The following is a 15,109-nucleotide window of genomic DNA, read 5'->3' as shown; positions in this document are numbered from 1 at the left end:
GGTTGTGGAGCTCCTCATATCTGCACATTGTTTACAATCATGGCCACCAGCAGCGAGAGCGATTCGGACCGAGAAAGCGATGATTTCCCCATTAATTTGAGCGAGGATGAAAGATTTGTGGATGAGGAAAGTGAGAGTGAAGGACTAGAGGGGCAGTGGGAGCGATTCAGATAGGGAAGATGCTGTGAGAGGCGGGTGGGACCTGATATTCAGCTGGGAATGACTAAAACAGTAAATAAACACAAGACATATATATACTCTTATTAGCCACAACACAACCAGGCTTATATTTAATATGCAACATAACAAACACTTACCCCCTCCCGTCCATATAACCCGCCAATACAACTCAAACACCTGCACAACACACTCAATCCCACAGCCCAAAGTACCGTTCATCTCCCCAAAGTTCATACAGCACATATATTTCCCCAAAGTCCCCAAAGTTACGTACGTGACATGCACATAGCGGCACGCGCGTATGGGCAAGCGATCAAATGTTTGGAAGCGTACTCACGGTACCGCGTCTGCGTATCCAACTCAAAGTCCTCCTGGTAAGAGTCTCTGTTGTCCCAGTTCTCCACAGGCCAATGGTAAAGCTTGACTGTCATCTTTCGGGAATATAAACAATGAAACACCGGCTGTGTTTGTGTTGCTGCAGCCACCGGCCGCAATACACCGCTTCCCACCTACAGCTTTCTTCTTTGCTGTGTCCATTGTTCATTGGACAAATTGCAAAAGATTCACCAACACAGATGTCCAGAATACTGTGGAATTTTGCGATGAAAATAGACGACTTAATAGCTGGCCACCATGCTGTCCCAAAACGTCTTCTACAATCCGTGACGTCACGCGCAGACGTCATCATACCGAGACGTTTTCAGCAGGATGTTTCGCGCAAAATTTAAAATTGCACTTTAGTAAGCTAACCCGGCCGTATTGGCATGTGTTGCAACGTTAAGATTTCATCATTGATATATAAACTATCAGACTGCGTGGTCGGTAGTAGTGGGTTTCAGTAGGCCTTTAAACAAGTAAAATTATGTTTTATTGTGTTAATTTTAAAAAGTACACTACCAATCAAAAGTTTTAGAACACCTAATTTATAGTAGTAAGTATGTCCAAGCATTTGATTGGTACTATAAATTCAACCACTGCTTTTACGTTCTTTGCTATCAGTGTTGTTGGATGCCTAACTACATTAAGGTCCAGAAGTATTTGAAGCGTGGCTTTTTTAAATAATTTTGCCTTTACATTTATACCCAGTCACAATTGATTTGAAATAAATCAATAAATCAATAAACAAATCAGCATTTAATTGAAGTGTAGAGGTTCTGCTTTAATTAAGAGAGGTTTCTGTGTGGCGTTTGCATGTTCTCCCCGTGACTGCGTGGGTTCCCTCCGGGTACTCCGGCTTTCTCCCACCTCCAAATACGTGCACCTGGGGATAGGTTGATTGGCAGCACTAAATGATCCGACTCCCTAGTGTGTGAATGTTGTCTGTGTTGGCCATGCGATGAGGTGGCGACTTGTCCAGGGTGTACAGAGTGCAGCTGGGATAGGCTCCAGCCCCCCCACGACCCGCAAAGGGACACAAATTGAGGGATGGAACACTGTTTAGTAAGCCCATTCATCCATTTTCTGCTGCTTGTCCCTTTCGGGGTCGCGGGGGTGCTGGAGCCTATCTCAGCTGCATTCGGGCGGAAGGCGGGGTACACCCTGGACAAGTCGCCACCTCATCCCAGGGCCAACACAGATAGACAGACAACATTCACACTCACAAGGGCCAATTTAGTGTTGCCAATCAACCTATCCCGGAAGCTGGAGTACCCGGAGGGAACCCACGCAGTCACGGGGAGAACATGCAAACTCCACACAGAAAGACCCAGAGCCTGGGGATTGAACCCAGGACCTTTGTATTGTGAGGCACACACACTAACCCCTGTTCCACCGTTTAGTAAGCCCTTTTACACAAAATGTCTTAAATTAGCCCTAGACAACATAGCCTTTTTCTCTCTGCTGACATGTCTACGTACTAAGAAAGACTACAAACGTACAAGAACATAATGATGCTTATGTTGTTTCATACAACTCTGAGTAAAGTAACCAAAATATTTGAATCAACACAGCAAACTAGAGCCACAGTTACAAAAGTAACAATACAAAAATGACATCCATCCATCCATCCATCTTCTTCCGCTTATCCGAGGTCGGGTCGCGGGGGCAGCAGCCTAAGCAGGGAAGCCCAGACTTCCCTCTTCCCAGCCACTTGGTCCAGCTCCTCCCGAGGGATCCCGAGGCGTTCCCAGGCCAGCCGGGAGACATAGTCTTCCCAACATGTCCTGGGTTCCCTAAACACCTCCCTAGGGAGGCGTTCGGGTGGCATCCTGACCAGATGCCTGAACCACCTCATCTGGCTCCTCTCGATGTGGAGGAGCAGCGGCTTTAGTTTGAGTTCCTCCCGAATGACAGAGCTTCTCACCCTATCTCTAAGGGAGAGCCCCGCCACCCGGCGGAGGAAACTCATTTCGGTCGCTTGTACCCGTGATCTTGTCCTTTCGGTCATAACCCAAAGCTCATGACCATAGGTGAGGATGGGAACGTAGATCGACCGGTAAATTGAGAGCTTTGCCTTCCGGCTCAGCTCCTTCTTCACCACAACGGATCGATACAGCGTCCGCATTACTGAAGACACCGCACCGATCCGCCTGTCGATCTCACGATCCACTCTTCCCTCACTCGTGAACAAGACTCCGAGGTACTTGAACTCCTCCACTTGGGGCAAGATCTCCTCCCCAACCCGGGGATGGCACTCCACCCTTTTCCGGGCGAGAACCATGGACTCGGACTTGGAGGTGCTGATTCTCATCCCAGTCGCTTCACACTCGGCTGCGAACCGATCCAGTGAGAGCTGAAGATCTTGGCCAGATGAAGCCATCAGGACCACATCATCTGCAAAAAGCAGAGACCTAATCCTGCAGCCACCAAACCAGATCCCCTCAACGCCTTGACTGCGCCTAGAAATTCTGTCCATAAAAGTTATGAACAGAATCGGTGACAAAGGGCAGTGTCAATCAAAAGTGAGTATTAATATCCTTGCAAAGGCAGAATTTTTGATAAAGCTCTTATATTGCAGCTCATTCATTCATTAATGTAGTTGTACCGAATGTTGACATAAAGTCAATATTGACTTCACACAATGCCTCACGCATACAGATATTGTAGTTGATCACATGCCGAGGAGAGTCAACGCGTCCTGGCTGGCACCACTATTTGTCTTAGACGTGTTCCTGGGAGCTATAAGGGCGCTGACAGGCGTCACTGCAGCATCATCGCACAGCTCAGCACTGTTTGTCCTGCTGATGACAAAACATTACACAGTGTGTTGACTGTGCGTCCAGCAAGGGGAAAGTTCTCCAACCTGTTCACATGTTTTTTTGGGTAACCTTTAGTGACAGAAGGAGGATAGCAAATGTCTTCTATAAAGCGTAGTTCTACTTTTAGTAGCTTGAGACATGAAGGGAGTAGCTGTATTGTAGCATGCTTAATTGTTTTGCTAATTCATCTCTTGTATTTTGGATGAGTACAATTCCTAGTAATGTTTTTGTAATGAATTCAAACTCAGTAGTAAAGCTTTCAAAATTGCATTTAGTTTTTACGAGGGCTGTTAACTCATGTGACTTCACAATAAATGATTTATTTATTATTCATCTACTGTCGATACGCAGATTAATGCAATTTATTTTGACTGTACTTTCTCCTTTACCTTAACCGCAGACCTGAAAGGCAGCTTTCACTTCAAAATCATTTTACTTCAATATAAACCCTGACTGGACTTTAGATAAAACTGTTCCCAAGTGTTAAGTTAAGTTAAAGTACCAATGATTGTCACACACACACTAGGTGTGGCGAAATTATTCTCTGCATTTGACCCATCCCCTTGATCACCCCCTGGGAGGTGAGGGGAGCAGTGGGCAGCAGCGGTGGCCGCGCCCGGGAATCATTTTTGGTGATTTAACCCCCAATTCCAACCCTTGATGCTGAGTGCCAAGCAGGGAGGTAATGGGTCCCATTTTTATAGTCTTTGGTATGACTCGGCCGGGGTTTGAACTCACAACCTTGAGCAAATAAATGACGTTTATCCAAGTAAAACATTGAAAAAATGTTCCTGGATGACATTCTAACAACAAAATTGCATTTGTATCCAAATGTTAGTGGTCTTTTTTTAAATTAATTTAAAATATGGAAGCAAGTAATAACCTGTGATTATCATGATTCATCTAAATTCAAAATTGTGATTAATCTGATTTTAAAAATGTATCATTAGAAAACACTCGGTTTACACATGCAGATAAATACTGTATATAAAATACACAAAGCATTACTTTTACTTTCTCTGTGTGACAAACCTCATTTTTTAATTCTGTCCCTCCTTGTTACAATAACAACCGTAAAAAAGATGGACTGTTCACATCTGTGTAAGATTTGGTGTTATTTTATTGCTTCTCTCCTCAGGGGCGTATCAGACAGCTGGAGGAAGACGTGAATGATGAACACAGCACTGCCGACCGCCTGATGGAGCGATTAGACAAAACCAAAGACCAGGCAAGTCTACCTGCCTTCTACTATATTTAGTGTTACACCGACATGCACTACCTGGAAAAAGATTCATTCAGGGGTCAACAAATCTGGGACAGAACTATGTCGCATCCGAACTTGTTTTTACTTTAAGAAGATGTGTTTGTGTTTTATTTTTATCTCCAGAAAATATGTTCACTCTATAACTCACCTCCTCACAATTCATATATATGGTTTGTATTAGGGATGTCCGATAATATCGGACTGCCGATATTATCGGCCGATAAATGCTTTAAAATGTAATATCGGAAATTATCGGTATCGGTTTCAAAAAGTAAAATGTATGACTTTTTAAAACGCCGCTGTGTACACAGACATAGGGAGAAGTACAGAGCGCCAATAAACCTTAAAGGCACTGCCTTTGCGTGCCGGCCCAGTCACATAATTTTCACACACACAATTGAATGCCATGTATACTTGGTCAACAGCCATACAGGTCACACTGAGGGTGGCCATATAAACAACTTTAACACTGTTACAAATATGCGCCACACTGTGAACCCACACCAAACAAGAATGACAAACACAATTCGGGAGAACATCCGCACCGTAACACAACAGAACAAATACCCAGAACCCCTTGCAGCACTAACTCTTCCGGGACGCTACAATATACACCCCCCGCTACCCCCCTACTAATAAATATGGCAGTGCCATGTTGGCATTTTTTTTCCATAACTTGAGTTGATTTATTTTGGAAAACCTTGTTACATTGTTTAATGCATCCAGCGGGGCATCACAACAAAATTAGGCATAATAATGTGTTAATTCCACGACTGTATATATCGGTATCGGTTGATATCGGAATCGATAATTCAGAGTTGGACAATATCGAAATATCGGATATCGGCAAAAAAGAGCCATTATCGAACATCTCTAGTTTATATTATGGGATGTCAGTCAGCACAGGACCCCTTTTTTTTTGCAAAAGTAGGCCACCATTCATAGAAGCAAAGCGCTGGAGACTAATTGACACAAAACCCTGTTTTGGGTGCAGTGCAAAGACACACACACACACACACACACACACACACACACACACACACACACACACACACACACACACACACACACACACCCACAACAAAAACAGCAAAGTATTGTGTGTGTTTGGCGATTCACGTTCCCTCCAGCGGGCCTCTGGATGTTATTAGAGATGAGAGACTGCTAAGACCGGACAGCATTTCCTTTGTTTCTTTTTTAAATGAAGCCCATTTAAGCTGAAGTGGCTCTTAAATGAGTTTTAGTGAAAATTGGAGTCAGCACAATAACATCTTTTCACCCACTGGTAGCTTTATTGGGTACACCTGCACAATCTAATGTAAATATGTAATCCTGTATCAAATGTTCTACCTTTCATAAGCATGATTAGTTTTTCTTGATCCTGTCATTTAGTCATATTGATGTAACAACATGTTTATGGGTGTTGTTGCTGTGGTCAACTCAGTTAGTTACATGATTACACACAAATGTATTCATGTCACACAAAAATCCCGAAAGCTTTCAAGCTATTGTCAATAGTGAATTAGTTCAAGTAGATAATTGGTTCAAATGTAATAAATTATCCTTGAATACAAATAAAACAAACTTTATTATATTTTGTTCAAATAGAAGCCGTAAAAACTGATAGAATACTGATTAAAATAAGTGGTAAAGCAAATGAGAGAGTTGAGAGCACTAAATTCCTTGGTGTATACATAGATGGATTTATAAATGTCAAAAGCCACATTGAATATTTAATGAATAAATTATCTAAATATGTCGGACTACTCTCAAAATTAAGGCACTTTCTTCCTCTTAACGCTCTCCTAATTCTGTATCGGACTCTATTTGAACCACATATAAACTATTGTAATGTCGCATGGTGTAACACGTATCCAAGTTATCTTAAGAAACTGGAGATTCTTCAGAAGAAAGTCATGTGTTAAATCATATCCTCTTTTTTATGTGTACAATCTTCTGAAGCTTACGGAGTGCAACAGATTCCACAGTTCTTGTATTATGTATAACGTAGAATATGGATTCAATTCTAGACTCTGCCAGCTCATTCCATTGACCACTACTTCTCATAGATGTAACACTAGAAGTAAACCTTTATTAGGAGGGGAAAATCATCATCTAAAAGTGTACAAGCTTTAGTGTAGCCTGTAGAGAGAGGCCCGGTGATCTGGAATAAGATTGATAGCTCTATAAAAGAATCACTTTCTTTAAACATTTAGCACACCCCTTATGGTTGAGGAATTCACATTAGTCGCATCATTTTGGTCTTGACCTCTGTACTGTATGTATGATGAGATTATCGTAGATCTTCATGATGCAACCTTTTAATGAAATTTTAATAATAGGATATTGAGACTGATTTGGTGGATTTAAAGATTCCTTTTTTATTTATAAATGAAATTGTAAATGGGTATTTGGTGGGTAGATTTTGAAATGTACAGTATATGTAACTGTATGTTGTATATTATATGATGATGCATATTTTAACTGTGGGTCCCTGTCCATAAGCTGTGTGCTTCTAGGGATGACCTTTTTGCAGAACGGACTCTGATATTAACAAAAGAAACAATAATGAAATACAAAACTATGTCTGTCTGTAAATAAATAAATAAATGATGGGCAAATATTAGAAACTCCTTACTGAGGTGTGTCGTGAGTGTTACCGCCCACAGCCTTCATTAGAAAATTAGATTCAATATTGTTCCATATGTGTATTGTTATAGTTGGGTGTATGTGTTTGTGTCAGATGGATCTGATGAGGAGCGAGCTGCTGCAGGAGAGAGCAGTCAGACAGGACCTGGAGTGTGACAACACAAGCATGGAGAGACAGGTACTCGACCGCATGATAGTGAACACAACATTAACATGAGTACAGGCTTTATATCCAAAAGTCACTTAAATGTTAAATATTCAATAGAGTAGGTGGATTTATTTGCCCAAACAAGCATGCTGTCGTGTCCTGTAATGACACTTTGTTCCATAGGAGGCAACAGTGACACGATATTAAGTTTGTGTATCAAGTTTTGTAGAATTCACCCATTCATTTTGGGATGCTCATCAGGGTCTGGGTGGTAGGGGCAGCAGTCTTAATAGGTCTTAAACTTCCCAGTTATATCTCTCAGTTCCACTGAGGTGACACTGAGGCATTCCCAGCACAACTGGGAGACATAATCTCTCCAGCGTGTCCTTGGTCTACCCCCCGGAACCTCCTCCCACCTGACCAGGGAGGTGTCCAGGTGGCATGCAAGCTAGATTCCTGAGCCACCTCAAACTAGTCTGAGCTCCTCCTGGATGACCAAGCTCCTCATCCTGTCTCTTAGGGTGAGTCCAGCCACCGTACGGAGGAAAGTCACTTCGGATTGAGATCTTGCTCTTTCGATCACTACCAAAAAGCTTTTGACCACAGGTGAGGCTAGGAACCTAGATCCACCGGTAAATCAAGAGCTTTCCCTTCCAGCTCAGACGATCTGCTACACCGACCGCGTAGCTGCAACTGCTGCAGACATCTACTTGTCGGTCTCACACTCCAGCTTTCCCCCGCAGGTGAACAAGATCCTGAGATACTTGAACTCCTCCACCTCACTTCCAACCCGAAGGGTGCAATCCACTCATTCTCAGCTGATAACCATGGCCTCAGATTAGGAGGTGCCGATTCTCCTCTTAGGAGGTGCCGATTCTCCTCTCAGAAGCTGAGAGTTGCATGTTGACGCCATCAGAACCGCACCATCCGCAAACGGCAGAAATGAAATCTTAAGGGCACGAGACTGGAAACCCCCAAACTAATTGTGCAACTTCGGTTACACCTAGATATCCTGTTCATGAAAATAATGAACAGAACCCGTGTGACAAAGGGCAGTCTTGACGGATGTCAACGTTTCACCGGGAAGGCTCAATTACTGCTGGCAATGTGATCCAGGCTCCTGCTCCGGTCGTACAATGACAAAATTGCACAAATGAAATTACACCGTACTCCATGATTCCTCCAGCACTGGAGCATGGGCAGTAGTAGAAAACAAATTGGTGTTAAACACCCCTATATGTATCCACCTACACTGGAATTATTACATTGTTTCACCAGGAGTTTGTGCGACAAGTTGACATTTGCAATGGTGAGAAGCGTATCCTATCCTTTATGCTGACCCTTATGGATGTGGAGTGTGAACTGTGAAAGCTTGTACATTGACTACAAATTTGACATAAATATAATTGTTGTGGTCCATATCTCCGTCATCATCATCATCAACATAGACCGTGTACAGACTATATAGAGGGGTCGCCAACCCGTCAATCGCGATCAACCAGTTGATCTTTGGGACCCTACCGGTCGATCACGAAAATATTAGAAAAATAAATATGTATTAATATGACTTCGGTGAGCAGAGGGGTTAGTGCGTCTGCCTCACAATACGAAGGTCCTGAGTAGTCTTGGGTTCAATCCCGGGCTCAGGATCTTTCTGTGTGGAGTTTGCATGTTCTCCCCGTGACGGCGTGGGTTCCCTCCGGGTACTCCGGCTTCCTCCCACCTCTAAAGACATGCACCTGGGGATAGGTTGATTGGCAACACTAAATTGGCCCTAGTGTGTGAATGTGAGTGTGAATGTTGTCTGTCTATCTGTGTTGGCCCTGCGATGAGGTGGCGACCTGTCCAGGGTGTACCCCGCCTTCCGCTCGATTGTAGCTGAGATAGGCTCCAGCGCCCCCCGCGACCCCAAAAAGGGAATAAGCGGTAGAAAATGGATGGATGGATGGATGACTTCGGTGACACCTCCACCCAGAAAGTGATCAGCAGACCCGCCAACAGGCAAGCATTTTAACCCCTGAATACGCCTGCACACCTCTCATCCGGACTCTCCACCAAGTCGTCTCGCAAACGCACATGGCATCACAAATCGTCGAGCTGCAACAATCCATTAAGGCTGATTGTTGCAACAAATCAGACTTTTTCTAGCATCCAACATCAAACAACTCTTCCCTCAACCGCGACCATCATCGCTCGCCGGCGACGGTAGCTAACAAGCCAAGTACTAGAGTCCGTGAACATTGCTCCAAAGTACGGATGTTGTGTTGATTTATTGTGCATACAATACGCCTTGTTTCTTATATATGAAACAAGGCGGCAGCTGAAGAAGGACTTCCCTGTTAGTCCCCTCTTTATCCATCCATCCATCCATTTCCTACCGCTTATTCCCTTTGGGGTCGCGGGGGGCGCTGGAGCCTATCTCAGCTACAATCGGGCGGAAGGCGGGGTATAACCTGGACAAGTCGCCACTTCATCGCAGGGCCAACACAGATAGACAGACAACATTCACACTCACATCCACACACTAGGGCCAATTTAGTGTTGCCAATCAACTTATCCCCAGGTGCATGTCTTTGGAAGTGGGAGGAAGCCGGAGTACCCGGAGGAAAAACCCGCGAGGTGACGGCGCTGACGTAAGACTCGCGTCTCATATGTGACCGTGGGATGAACAAATATACTGGAGTACTACGACCATAGTGGCCATAAATAGTTAGCTTCTACAGCTGGGGTGCCCAAAGTGCAGCACATTGGCCATCTGTGGTCCGTCACTCATTTATCATTGGCCATAGGTACAATACCAAAAAAAAAAAACATGCGCAAAAATTAAGAAAACAGCAAGAAGCACAATGAGATAAAAAAACTAAATATTGACATCAGCCAATATTAACAGCACAAAAACAAAATAAATTACATATATATTATTATATATATACACATAGAAGCTATATATATATATATATATATATATATATATATATATATATATATATATATATATATATGTTTATATACAGTACAGGCCGAAAGTTTGGACACACCTTCTCATTCACAACACAACTGAAGGTCCCAACCCCATTGATAAAGCAAGAAATTCCTCTAATCAACCCTGATAAGGCACACCTGTGAAGTGAAAACCATTTCAGGTGACTACCTCTTGAAGCTCATCGAGAGAATGCCAAGAGTGTGCAAAGCAGTAATCAGAGCAAAGGGTGGCTTTTTTTTAAGAAACTAGAATATAAAACATCCATCCATCCATCCATTTCCTACCGTTTGTCCCGTTCGGGGGGTGCTGGAGCCTATGTTTTCAGTTATTTCACCTTTTTTTGTAAAGTACATAACTCCACATGTGTTCATTCATAGTTTTGATGCCTTCAGGGACAATCTACAATGTAAATAGTCATGAAAATAAAGAAAACACATGAACTTTTGGCCTGTACTGTGTGTGTGTGGGTGTGTGTGTGTGTGTGTGTATATATATATATATATATATATATATATATATATATATATATATATATATATATATATATATATATATATATATATATATATATATATATTATAGTTTTTTCAAAGTGTGCATTCTGATACTAATATAGGGATTTTTGTTGAGGCGAGAATTGATTATTCATGTTTACATTGTTTCTTCTGGGGAACTATGCTTCACGATACAAACTTTCCAATTCATGTCCCATGTTCAGGAACTAATTCAGTTTGTAGATCAAGGTTCCACTGCATTAATATGAGCCAGTTTAAGAAACTACACGCAGATGTTGTTTTCAAAGTATACAAAAGAACTGTTGAAGTAAAAGCAATCAGAGCAAAAGGTGGCTATTTTGAAGAAACTAGAATATAAAACATGTTTTCAGTTATTTCACCTTTTTTTTTTGTTAAGTACATAACTCCACATGTGTTCATTCATAGTTTTAATGCCTTCAGTGACAATCTACAATGTAAATAGTCATGAAAATAAAGAAAATGCATTGAATGTAAGGGTGTAACGGTACGTGTATTTGTATTGAACCGTTTCGGTACGGGGGATTCGGTTCGGTTCGGAGGTGTACTGAACGAGTTTCCACACAGACATATTAAGTAGCGTAGCGCACGTTGTGTAAACAATGCACACTGAGGCACAACACACGGCATGCTAGCAACGACCGGACTATGACAACATGCTGGAAGACCCTCCTGCCTCGTTAAGATATCCCGTTTGGGAACATTTCGGTTTCGCGGTGCGATACAACAATGGATAACATCGCTTTAACGAAGAGAAAGACGAACAAACACAGCTCCCACCGCATTCAAGCAGCTTCTCCTCGGTGAGTCAGGCAGGGCTAACGCAATAACAAATGCCGTTGGTGTTTTTATAGCAGCAGATTTAAGACCATATTGCATTAAAAACTAGATTTTGACCCACTTCTATGGTGGAAGAACAATGAGCCCATATATCCTCTCACTGCCAAGTTAGCCAGGCACTACCTCGCCATACCTGCTACCTCTGTGCCCAGCGAAAGGGTATTTTCCACAGCTGGAGACATTTTAACTGCAAGCAGGTCTGCTCTTTCTGCAGACAATGTGGATAAACTGATTTTTCTGGCAAAAAACATGAAAATTGAGTGAAAGTCACCAGGGTTAAAGGCAGGGGGGGAAGAAAAGTTAATCTGAGGCTGAGTTGACTTGAAACTGTTTAATGTTGCACTTTTTGTATGTAAGTTTTGCCATTTTTATTTAATCTGAGCAACAACTTGAAGCAGTTTAATGTTGCACTTCATATGTGGAAATGTTGCACTTTATAGTAGAAAGGTTTTGTTAAGAAACCAATTCTGAGCCTTATCTTATTTAGTTTTTATTTTATATATGTTGACCACATTAACCCTGGCAATGGACCCTGTGTGTATATGTATGTTATTGTTATGTTAAAAGGATAAAGCCATTGTTTACACATTTTGGTAAATAAATAACCAGAAAATGTATATTTTGTTTTTTTCTTACTGTACCGAAAATGAACTGAACCGTGACCTCTAAACCGAGGTATGAACCGAACCGAAATTTTTGTGTACTGTTACACCCTTAATTGAATGAGGTGTGTCCAAACTTTTGGCCTGTACTGTATATGTACAGTATATATATACATATATATATACACACATATATACCGTATTTTTCGGACTATAAGTCGCAGTTTTTTTCATAGTTTGGCCGGGGGTGCGACTTATACTCAGGAGCGACTTATGTGTGAAATGATTAACACATTACCGTAAAATATCAAATAATATTATTTAGCTCATTCACGTAAGAGACTAGACGTATAAGATTTCATGGGATTTAGCGATTAGGAGTGACAGATTGTTTGGTAAACGTATAGCATGTTCTATATGTTATAGTTATTTGAATGACTCTTACCATAATATGTTATGTTAACATACCAGGCACGTTCTCAGTTGGTTATTTATGCCTCATATAACGTACACTTATTCAGCCTGTTGTTCACTATTCTTTATTTATTTTAAATTGCCTTTCAAATGTCTATTCTTGGTGTTGGGTTTTATCAAATACATTTCCCCCAATAATGCGACTTATACTCCAGTGCGACTTATATATGTTTTTTTCCTTTTTTATTATGCATTTTCGGCATGTGCGACTTATACTCAGGTGCGATTTATACTCCAAAAAATACGGTATATATAAAACGTAGTAGGGGTAGATCTTGCTTTAGATTGTGGCTGAAACTAGGGATCTTGGACTCAACTTGATACTGAATATTGGAAAAAATATATACGGCGTTCTTACTTTTTGGTATTGCTGTACTCTTAAAGAGAATCAAATGTTAGCAATTTTTTTTCCACACCAGCTTTGACCCTTACTGACGGTCCAACATGATTGGAACCCAGCGGGCAGCTACATTAAATGTTTCCTCATTTATGAAATGTTTCTGTTTCATTTCCTGCATCAGAATAAAGACCTGAAGAGCAGAGTGGCTCATTTAGAAGGATCACAGAGGAGCAGCCAGGATGCTGTCATTTCCAAACTCAACAGCCGCATTCAGGAACTTGAGGAGAGGCTGCAAGGGCAGGAAAGGTAAAAACTTCATGACTACTCACCAAAAACAATTTACTGTAACAAAGGTTTCTATCATTTGCTTGTGAGTCAGAGAGTATCCGAGTGTGAGGGTGTAAAGTTGCAGGAAGCTGTAGCTGATGTGTTGGTGCGTCTCCCCTCAGGGACAACAACAACTTGCAACAAGCCAATCGCAAGCTGGAGCGCAAAGTGAAGGAGATGAAGATGCAAGGTGACGAGGACCACGCCAACCTGCAGACCCACACAGACCAGGTAGATGTTCCCCTTTTTTTGCCACGCTTGCGTCCAAGGGTTAGCCAATCGCTGACTTTTTACGAACGCCGCAGCTGACTCAGAGACTGAAAATGGCCAAGAGGCAGATGGACGAGGCCGAGGAGGAGATCGAGAGGCTGGAGCACGCCAAGAAGAAGCTGCAGAGAGAGCTGGAGGAGCAGCTGGAGGCCAACGAGCAGCTTCATGGTCAACTCGACACACTGCGGAAAGACTTGAGGTGACCTCTCCTCTCTCTGGATCCCACAGAAATGACTGGTAAACTTTGAATTTTTACCAACAGGCGCAAAAGGAAATCGCCTCCTGTGATCAAAGCGGTGGAGGATGGAGACAACCTGGATGACAGTGGCTCTGATTAACTGGATGATAACACAGATCTCCTTTCGGCTTAATGTGATTGTGTCAGTAATTCCTTAACAACTCCAACGTTACTCAGGCATTGTGTTAAGACTGACCTCTAGTGGCGATATTTGTAACTAATTCTTTGGACAAACCTTGTGTTATTATGAAAGCGGTTCTATGTTTCCAACTTTCTGGGGACGGTTTGGTGAAGGCCTTGTGCACGAAACAAAGTTCGTTAGATGAGTTTGGTATGAAAGAACAAAAAAATGTTAAAACAAAGATGGAATTTTTCTGGATGAATGGACAAACCTTCCTACAGACACACGCCAAAGTTTGTTTTCTTAACAACACATTTCTACAATTTGTACCAGCCCTTTGAATACTTTTGTCTATACCATGTTATTCTCTCATGATGTGAGTTCATTCAAACGCTCTCTAACTGATGATTCCCAGAACCTAATGTTTTTCCAAACTGTATAAACCTCAAGAAAGTCTTATAAATAAAAGTGTGTACTGTTAAACACATAGGCGGTGTTCTACATTTCTGCCAGTGGGTGCTCGGTGTGTGTGTGTGTGTGTGTATTAGTGTTGTCCCGAAACCAATATTTTGGTACCGGTACCAAAAGTATTTGGGTACTTTTCGGTACTTTTCTAAATAAAGGGGACCACCAAAAATAGCATTATTGGCTTTATTTTAACAAAAAATCTTACTGTACATTAAACATATGTTTCCTTTCCATATGTAGTCCTTAAATAAAATAGTGAACATACAAGACAACTTGTCTTTTATTAGTAAGTAAACAAACAAAGACTCCTAATTACCGTATTTTTCGGCGGATAAGTCGCTCCGGAGTATAAGTCGCACCGGCCGAAAATGCATAATAAAGAAGGAAAAAAAAACATATATAAGTCGCACTGGAGTATAAGTCGCATTTTTTGGGGGAAATGTATTTGATAAAACCCAACACCAAGAATAGACAT

At 41.9% G+C, this 15,109-nt stretch overlaps 1 protein-coding gene across 4 annotated transcripts in view; it reads left to right on the top strand.

Annotated features, from left to right (window-relative positions):
* LOC133612371 (cingulin-like protein 1) overlaps positions 1–14,744 on the top strand; it is a 35,435-nt gene extending 20,691 nt beyond the window's left edge. For 3 of the 4 annotated variants that reach the window (XM_061969727.2, XM_061969728.2, XM_061969726.2), the window contains 6 exons: positions 4,516–4,605; positions 7,385–7,468; positions 13,392–13,516; positions 13,660–13,768; positions 13,843–14,006; positions 14,070–14,743. In XM_061969727.2, the coding sequence (XP_061825711.1) occupies positions 4,516–4,605; positions 7,385–7,468; positions 13,392–13,516; positions 13,660–13,768; positions 13,843–14,006; positions 14,070–14,145 (648 nt within the window). In that variant the 3' untranslated portion in view covers positions 14,146–14,743. Of the gene's footprint in view, positions 1–4,515; positions 4,606–7,384; positions 7,469–13,391; positions 13,517–13,659; positions 13,769–13,842; positions 14,007–14,069 lie in introns of all 4 variants that reach the window. The other variant, XM_061969725.2, reaches the window with a different exon arrangement.
* The last annotated feature ends 365 nt before the right edge of the window (positions 14,745–15,109 follow it).

This window comes from Nerophis lumbriciformis, linkage group LG10 (genome assembly GCF_033978685.3).
Source record: "Nerophis lumbriciformis linkage group LG10, RoL_Nlum_v2.1, whole genome shotgun sequence".
Lineage (NCBI taxonomy): Eukaryota > Metazoa > Chordata > Actinopteri > Syngnathiformes > Syngnathidae > Nerophis > Nerophis lumbriciformis.
This window is presented reverse-complemented; position numbering and strand designations above follow the sequence as displayed.